This window comes from Crotalus tigris, unplaced genomic scaffold, assembly GCF_016545835.1.
Source record: "Crotalus tigris isolate CLP2741 ecotype Arizona unplaced genomic scaffold, ASM1654583v1 scf7180000017600.4437325, whole genome shotgun sequence".
In the NCBI taxonomy this organism is placed as follows: domain Eukaryota; kingdom Metazoa; phylum Chordata; class Lepidosauria; order Squamata; family Viperidae; genus Crotalus; species Crotalus tigris.
In genome coordinates, this window is record NW_024096504.1 from 2845354 (window position 1) to 2854964 (window position 9611).

A 9611-nucleotide genomic window follows, 5' to 3' on the forward strand; every position below is an offset into this window, starting at 1 on the left:
TCCACAGAAACACCCTCTTACTGTTTCTGCTTTGCCAGCAGAGTTACAAAATCTTCAAGATATTTGGGAGATCTCTTAGCTCTCTGTGATCTTCGTAGGCCCTGATACTCTCCAAGTACATCTTGTCCAGGGGATGATATGGGTTCGCCCCCTTTCTCAGACCCTGGTGGTCCCCATGGACTGTGCCCCATTGCCTGGCCCGCTTGCTTGCCCACCGGGCTCGTCAGACCAAGACTTTGTTTTCTCCATAACCTGGTTGACCTGTCTAGTTGCAGGCTCTCTGGCCCCTCTAGAAGGCTGCCACTGTTGGGCAACTCTGTAGAGCCTCCCAGGGCCACACTGGACCTATCATGAGGCTGCCTTCCTCCACTCCCCAGTTCCATAGTAGGACTGTCTGGGATTTCAGTACTGTCCCAAAACTCAGTTGCCCCCTCCGTTATGCCAGAGGTGTCAGAATTGGGATTTGCCCCTCCGACCACCTCCCTGCATGAATGTTCCTTTCTGGGAACAGTGGCAGTGTTGGGCCAACTAGACTGATTGTGTGCCAGCTCTCTTGCAATGTTTGAGTTATTACGATGCTCCCGGTTATTCCCCCTGACTGGAGTGCTGAATGGTGTTAGTGGGTAATGATTATGCCCCCGGTGTGACTCCCTGACTGGAGTAGGCACTGGTGCCTGTGTGCTAGCTGGTTCCCACGAATTCCTGTTCGGAACACTCACGGAATCTTGTGATAGGCTGTCTGTTGCCTCTCTGTTTGTGCCTGGCTGCTGCCAACACCCCTTCCTTTGCCCATAGAGGTCCCCCTCCCCCCCTGGAAAAGACCCAGGAGTCTCTAAAGGTAAGTCCAGTCTTGTACGCAGCTGGTCGATGTGCCGTGGCAGGATACGACCGTCATCCAAGGAGACCTTGTATGACAAGGGACCTGTAACCTTTCATACTACAGCAGGAACCCACAAGTGACCAGGCCCATAGTTACGGGTCCATACCGGGGCACCCACTAGCAATTGCCTCGGTGCCCTGGGTTGTGTAAACTTAGGAGGCAGTCTGTCCGGATGCAACCGGTCAAGTTTAGTAGTTAGTTTGCACCCCCAGCGAAGTTCAGCTGGGCTTCTCCCCGTAGAAGTTGAGGGTGTGGTGCGGTAAGCAAGAAGAAAATCAGCCAACCTGTGGTGCCAGTCCACATAGGTCAGTTTCTTTAAAGCATCCTTGGTGATGCAGACCATCCGTTCAGCCATACTGTTGGTGGAAGGGTAGAAAGGCGCGGAGGTGGCATGATGAATCATGTTGGCCTGTAAGAAAGCTTGGAATTCGGAAGAAGAGAATTGAGGGCCATTGTCAAACACCAAAACATCCGGAAGCCCATGTGCAGCAAAAATCCCTCTCAGTACTTGAATAGTCTTTGCAGTGGTGGTGGAAGAGACAGGTACAACCTCAAGCCATTTTGAATAGCTATCAACCAGGACCAAGAAGAATTGACCCTGAAAGGGCCCAACGTAATCGATGTGCACTCTAGACCATGGAGACTGTGTTTCCTCCCATCTATGCACAGGGGCCTGAGGCATTTCTGGGCGTGAGCACTGACAAAGGTGACATGCGTGCACCTTAGCCTCAATTTCCTTGTCTAACCCAGGCCACCACAAATGGCTGCGTGCAAGCGCCTTCATTCGTACAATGCCAGGATGGCCCTCATGAAGGGAATCTAAGACCCTAGACCTCATTGAGGTAGGAATGACAACTTTGCTGCCCCACAGCAGACAACCCTGAAAAGTGGACAGCCTCTTAAGCCAGAAACTCTGAAATTCAGCGCCTGGACAACTCTCTGGCCATCCAGACAGAAGCCAAGATAAGACACAAGAGAGTGTGAGAACTGTGGCTGATTCAGCAGCCACATCCCTGGCATTTAAAGGTGACTCAGGCAGCGCCTGAATGGAAAGGATGTTGATGGCAGGGGCAAGATCAGCCTCTACTACTTGCAAGGGTAATCTACTGAGGCCATCAGCATGACCCATTTCCTTGCCAGGTTTGTGAATTAAAGAAAAGTCATAGGCTGATAGAAAGATTGACCATCTGAGCATCCTGGGGGAGATGATATGGGGAGTCTGTTTGTTTGTTGTAAACAACCCCAACAAAGGCTTATGGTCAGTGTAGACCGTGAAATCATGGAATTTTTTAATTCCAGCAACAACAGCTAAGGCCTCCCTGTCTATCTGGGCGTAGTTTCGTTCAGCAGAAGACAAGGTTCTAGAGTAATACGCAACAGGAACCTGAGTTCCATCTGGTCTGAGGTGGCTGAGTACTGCTCCCACTCCATAAGGAGAAGCATCACAAGCGATGCACACAGGAAGAGTTTCATTAAAATGTGAAAGCACATTGTTGGATGTGAGTAAGGCCTTAACCTCATTGAAGCTTGCTTCATGTGCTTGTGACCACTGCCACACTGCCTGTTTGTCCAGAAGCCTATGAAGTGGTTCAGCTACATTAGCCTTCTCAGGAATGAATGAATTATAGAAAGTCAAGAGGCCCAGGAAAGCTTGCAGTTCAGCTTTGGACTTAGGCCTAGGAGTTTGCATGATAGCTTTTAACTTGGACTCAGCAGGATGAATCCCATTGGCATCAATTTTGAATCCCAGAAAATCTGTAGAGGGCACCCCAATTTTACATTTGTCCTTTTTAAGCTTGAGTCCTGTTTTCCGGAACCACAGCAGGACAGCCCTCAATCTCCAAATTGTAGTCTTTTGACTTTGAATGCCCCCCTGTGAGTTACAATGGTTTGTGCTACATCAGCAGCTTCATCAACAGGTAACTGTTGATAAGCCTGTGCTAAGTCAAGCTTTGCAAAAACATGCCCCCCCTTGAGGGAAGCCAGAATATGGATGACTACAGGTACAGGATAGGCATGTTGTTGCAATGCCTTATTTAGAGTGCATTTGTAATCTGCACAGATGCGAATGTCCCCATTAGCCTTAAGAGGCGTGACTATGGGAGTTTCCCAAGGACTGGAGTCAACAGGTTCTAAGATTCCTTGCTGGATTAATTTTTCCAGTTCAGCATCAATTTTCCCTTTTAAAGCAAAAGGTACCCTTCTTGCTTTTACTCTGATAGGAGTGACAGTGGGGTCCAATTTTAAGGAGACTGGAGGCCCTTTGTATGTGCCCAGCTGTGGGCTGAAAACATCTGCAAATTCTTTGCAGACTTCCTGTAGATCTACTGTTTGAAAGCTATTGAGCCCTGTAACTTGTATTCCCAAGGCCTCAAACCAATCGAGTCCTATGAGACTCATGCGCTCACCCCCCACTATCAATACATCTAATGGACCTTCAAAATCCTTATACAGTATGTTAAGGGTGGCCTCCCCCTTAACACACACCTTGGAATTTTGAAAGTCTGTTAGCACTATGTTAGAAGGCCTAAGCTTGGCCTGGAAACCACTACCAGAACAAATCTTTCTAAATGTGTGAATGGAAATGATTGAAAGTGCAGACCCAGTGTCTAGTTCCATGACCAATGGAATTCCTTGCAACTTCACCTTAAGTGACAGTTTCTTTTTGAGTGGCTTGTGTGTGCCTGTCCTATAAATGCTTCTTTGTGAAGCACAGAAACCCACCCTGTTTTGGCTGGGGACCCTGGTACCTTTCAGGTGCAATTCTTCTTGGGGTTGTACCTTCTGATGGCCCAGACACACACCTGCTATGTGGCCTTGCTTTCCACATGCTCTACAGATTGCAGAACGGAACCTGCAGTCGGTCCTCTTGTGGCGACCTTCACACCCAAAGCACTTGGGTACGGCTGAAGACTTTCCTTTGCCTTCCTTCTGCTTCCCTTCTTTGGTTGGGTAGAGATGATCTACTTCTTCATCAGGTTCCTCTTCCGAGCTTCCTTGGACTCCCTCATGGTGCACAGAAACAGATTCTGGAGTACTTCTGATAGGCCTCATATTCTTGATTGCCCCACCTGCTGCCTCTTCTGCAGTAACCTCTCTCAAGGCATCTTGGAACGATATGTCTTCTTTAGCAAAAAGTCTCTGCTGCAAATCTCTGTTTCTCAGCCCACATAGAAATCTGTCTCTCGGTCTTTCCTCTAAGTCTTTAAACTCACAAGGCTTAGCTGCTCTTCTCAATGCAGCAATGTACTCTTTAGCTGATTCACCAGCCCGTTGATCCCTCTGTTCAAAAGTGTGTCTCCAAGCAATAACAGACAACTTGGGCTGAAAATATTTTTTTAGTAATTTCTTTAAATCTGTGTAGGTAACAGATTCAAGAGGTGCAGGAGCTACTAAATTTTCAGCAATTTCAAATGCATCTTGACCACAAACACACAGCAGGGTGGCGGCCTTTAAGCCATCTTCTCTCACTTGATTTACTCTGAAATAATTTTCTGCTCTGGCCACATAAGACTCCCATCTTTCTGGATGTGTAACATCAAACTCAGAAAGTTTTCCTATCTTTGCCATTTTTATAGTAGTGCAGGAAGGGTCTATCAGCCAGCTTACCTCCAACGATGCTGTATTGGCAGGCAGTTGCTGAGTTTAACGCCGTTTCCTCACTGTTTCAGGACTCCAGGGTAAGCTTACAATTTCTTCAATTAATTGTAAGGCATCCCACCTTCGTCGCCAATGTTGAGTCCTCAGTTAATGGCAATGACTTCACGAAGCATCTCGTAGTTTCAGGAGCTCTTTATTTGTTGTTCTGTAGCCCCGTTATAACTCTGAGGTATGCAAACCTCTCTGCCTCTCTTAAAGACAATCCCTGGGCCAAAAAAGCAACATTTAGGCACGCTGCGCGCCTCGCGCATGTGCACGAGCGCCGGCGCCAGCCAGTCTGGTCCCGGGCAGCTTGCAACTGCCCGGGACTGTTGCAACGTCCCAAGCCTGCCTTTGCAGGCTCGGGACACAACACCCTTATTATTTTCATGAAGAGATTTTGTCTGGTGGAGCACCTTGAAAATCTTCTGTCCTTGATTAGTTCATGGATGAGGGGAGTCTTATTACAGATCAACCTTGTATTAAGAAGCACTAGGAGACCAGAATCAGTATAATTCTGATGACCAGACTTCACAACTGAGTGAAGAGGATGGTCTCAGAATTAACCCTCCACAAGAATAGCCTGACTAACATGTCTTCCACCATGTCTCCCTAACCCAGCACCTGTGTTTACCAGTATCTGAGCTAGCTATCCCCAGCCAATACATTTGAAAGTCCTCTGTTACAACTTGAGGAATTTCCAATTAGGACATGGGCCTTGTGCTTCAATTCTCCATTGTAATCACCTGATTTTATCAGTATTTGATGCTATAGTTTGAACTAATCTTCTGGACATGCCATGAAATGAAAATTGAACATACATACAAATTTATTGGATCAATGATCAGAACAATAAAACAACTTAACAGCAAAATTACATTACAATAATATAGCATATTAAAACCAATTTAAAACCATATGTAAAATTCTAACAACAAGGCATGTAACGTAACTTACCCTGGGCATATTTATTCTTCATTACTGCAGGTATAATTTTGTAGTAATTTTTTTGCATGCTTTAATAGTTGTGACACAAAATTGTGATGTTAGGCTTATTGGCTGATACAAGAAAAAACATAACTAATCTTCCTGGCATATGTTTCAACAAGAAGAAATGACAGATTGATAGCTACCTTGATTATATGAGGAGTGCAACAAAACCTGTTGGGTTGTTTCTATCCAATTTTAATTGCATGGACCAGATCTTCTGGAAAAAGGAATTTTGATTAATCTAAACTCTATCTTCATCATCTACAGTCTGTGGTTGCTAAGAGTCAATAACAATTTAATGCCACACTACTGACGAATAACTGTTGTAGGTAAAATATCATGTCTGTCTTCAAAAAAAAGGCTTATGCTGAGCAGACGGGTTATAAGGTTGGTTCAATATTTGCTTGGTTCCTATCTAAAGTATCCTAAGTGTCCCCTGATATGACATTAAATTAAATTAAATTCATTCTGTTGTTCACTGTCAAGTAATCTGGTCTTAATTGTTTGAAAGGCCTGTTTATATTCTAAGATCAGTTTGAACAAAGTCCTGATTTCAAAGACAGAAGAATGATAAGCCACTAAAATATAAAATCTGTATGAACAAGGACTTCAGAATCTCTGAATCCGATGGGAATTCACTGGGAGGCATTTTGTAAGCCTGGAATTATGGTTACTAAAGCCAGGTGCTAAATTCATGATTCAAGCTAAAATAAATGTTAAACTGGAAGCTCCATGATTCACAGAAAACCCTTACTGCCATTACATTTCATTTGGTCAATTCCGATGCCAACAGCTGCCTATGGAGAGGGAGAGAGAGAGAGGGAGAGGGAGAGACAGAGAGGGGAAGAGGGAGAGAGAAGATATATAAGATGGACATAGATATATAGATGATAGAGATAGAGGTAAGAGAGAGAGAAAAGATATGTAGGTTTAGACATAGATATATAGCTATGTAGATATATAGATGAGAGATGAGAGAGAGATTCTGCCTCTGTTACTGAAAGGAATCATCTTGGAATCAGCCATTGAAATTTTGACCTCCCACAAATTTGTCTAATCCCATTATATTAGAAATACCTGGTATACTTAGTAAAAGTGAATCCAATAGTTGAAATATATCTAAAGAAGATATTTGTTGAGCCAAACCTCAAATTCCTATTATTCGGTTTCTTCAAATTTCCACAGATGTGCTGTGAACAAGTGAGACATGTCATCATGTCTTCTTTTTTCAACTATTCATAAAAAGCAACTTCATGTCCTTTTTTACACTTCATTTAAGCCAACCCATCATATGTAGATATATTCTAGCTGCTTAATAATTTTGTCTATCATTTTTCTTGGAGTATGTTTTTTTTATTGGTAAATCTTTCCACAAAATACATCAATATTTCAGCCTATTTGGAAGAGAAAAAACCCTCCAAATGCAAAGGTGGGGGAAAAGTTGTAACCTCATCAATTTATTAATATATTTATTAATTTGGTTCCCTAATTGCATTCAGACTCATTAAACAATTCCCAGTCTGTGGTAGTTTGAAGATAATGTCACAGTTGTACAAAAGATATCACAGTTGTTATTGGCAAATATTATGTGCACACATATGTGTGTATAATGTGTGCATGTGTGTGTATATATCTCTCTCTGTGTGTGTGTGTGTCTATGTGTGTATACATATATATGTAAACTCCATTGCATTCAGAGCAGTTTAGGATTACAGCCTTGTGGAAATAGATGCTATCTAAAAAGAGAGATCAAAACCTGCATTTTCAGCCACTGCTGAGAGATTATTATCATCAACAATACTATAATAGAATAGCCTGTTTATAAAAATAAAATCAGAGAATGAAAGGTTGGGGAAAAATTATAAAAGAAAAGGCTGATTTTCATACTCAGAGATCAAATTATGCCTTAATGTAGGCATGCAGTATGAATGTCAAGCTGTATTGCACTCAATTAATAGGTTTTAATTTCTTGCAAGATGAATAGTGCTAAATACAGTTTCCTACTGAGAAGATGATATAATGGACAGTTCTTTCCCATACATACTATCAATTACAGATGCATATATTTCTTTTATGAGAAGAAAATTGCCATCTGGGCCATCTATTCTATATCTGAACCCTCTTACACAAGGAAAAAAATCAGCTCCAAATGACAAAACATTAGGAATTGTTTAACTTGATAACTATTAGAACGTAGAATAATAGAGTTGTAAGGGACCTTGGAGCTCATGTAGTCCAACCTCCTGCTTAAGCAGGAGTGTCTATACCAGTGGTGGTGAACCTATGGCACGCGTGCCAGAGACGACACTCATAGCCCTCTCCGTGGGCATGCGCACCATGCCCTGGAGATGACAACCATCCCTTTCAACCAGCTGCCTGCTAACTTGCCAAGGCCCCACGTGGCCGAATGCATCCCAGCACGGCTGGTTTCCCTCCCCCCCATCCCATCCCTCCTGGCCTCACATGCTCTCCTTTTCCCAGGCATGACCCACTGCATCACCTCCTCAGCTGTTGGCCATCCGTCTAGCTCAGAGGCGGCTTCTCTGAACTGCTGGCGGCAGGCTGCAGAGCCCCAGAGTGCACTGGTTGAGGGGCCGGCAGGCTGTGGCTGCTGATGGACACTGTCGGCCCCCATGTGCTCGCTGGCCTTTGTGTGCGGGGGCCGATGGGGGTCAGGCAGCAGTTGCCCCACCCCCTGCCTTGCCTTGCCCTGCAACAATGGCACCCCTGCCCTGCCTCGCCTTGCCTCACCCTGTAGGACGAGCTTCCTGCCCACCTGCCACAGACCCTCTGAATCTCCCCCAACCCTGCCCAGCCCCCACAGGCATTCCTCCCCAACAGCAACATCGAGGGGACCATGCCCACCTTGGCCACACCCACCCAGTCTGTCATGACCACCACAGCCACGCCTACCCAGTGGGCCACACCCACTTGGCACCCGGCGATAAATAAGTGGGTTTTGGGTTGCAGTTTGGGCACTCAGTCTCTAAAAGGTTCACCATCACTGGTCTATACCATTCCAGACAAGTGGCTGTTCAGTCTCTTCTTAAAAACCTCCAGTGATGAAGCATCCACAACTTCTGAAGGCAAGTCGTTCCACTAGTTGATTATTCTCACTGTTAGAAAATTTCTCCTTAGTTCTAGGTTGCTTCTCTCCTTGATTAGTTTCCATTATTGCTTTTTGTCTTGCCTTCTGGTTCTTTGGAAAATAGGATGACCCCCTCTTCTTTGTGACAGCCCCTCAAATATTGGAACACTGCTATCATGTCACCTAGTCCTTCTTTTCACTTAAATAGACATACCCAATTCCTGCAATCAGTGCAAGAATTCTGAATATTATTCTGTGAATATTATGGATCATCGCACAGTCAGCCAGATGTTCAGACTGGAGTTGGCATTTTGTCTACCTATCGAGTCCTTACCCAGGACCTGGGATAGGCAGATGTGGATGTTTGATGGTATTACAGATATCGTCGCAGGATGGAAGCAGTTCCTAGTAAGGCCGCCTTTTGCAATTGACTAATAGCAAATTTGTCAATGCCAATGGTGTTCAAGTGGTGCTCCAGTTGTTTTGGGATTGCACCCAAGGAGCCTATTACTATTGGTACTACCCTTGCTTGCTTTTGCCACAGTCTTTCTATTTCTATTTGTAGGTCTTTGTATTTTGTTATCTTCTCCAGTTCTTTCTCGTCTATTCTGCTGTCTCCAGGCACAGCCACGTCCACTATCCAGACTTTTTTGTCTTTCTTATCGACAATTGTTAAGTCTGGGGTGTTATGTTGCAGGTGCTTGTCTGTTTGAATTCTGAAGTCCCAGAGCAGTTTAATTTTATCATTTTCTATGACTTTCTCTATTTTATGATCCCACCAGTTTTTGCTTACAGGCAAATGATATTTTTTGCAGATCTTCCAATGCACCATTGTTGCTACTTTGTCATGCCGCTGCTTGTAGTCAGTCTGTGCAATCTTCTTGCAACAGCTTACCAAGTGGTCCACTGTTTCTTCAGCTTCTTTGCATAGGCGGCACTTACTGTCTGTTGCTGTCTTCTCAATTTTGACTTTGTATGCATTTGTCCTTAAGGCTTGGTCTTGTGCAGCCAGAA

The 9611-nt window shown here is 44.4% G+C and overlaps 1 protein-coding gene across 1 annotated transcript; it reads right to left on the reverse strand.

Moving 5' to 3' along the window:
* Nucleotides 1-1052: 1052 nt before the first annotated feature.
* On the reverse strand, nucleotides 1053-2687 carry LOC120319219 (the record flags this gene model as incomplete). The annotated part of the gene is made up of 2 exons (XM_039367845.1): nucleotides 1053-1757; nucleotides 1980-2687. Coding segments are annotated over 2 exons (1413 nt in total), but the record flags the coding sequence as incomplete, so codon positions are not given.
* Nucleotides 2688-9611: the final 6924 nt, after the last annotated feature.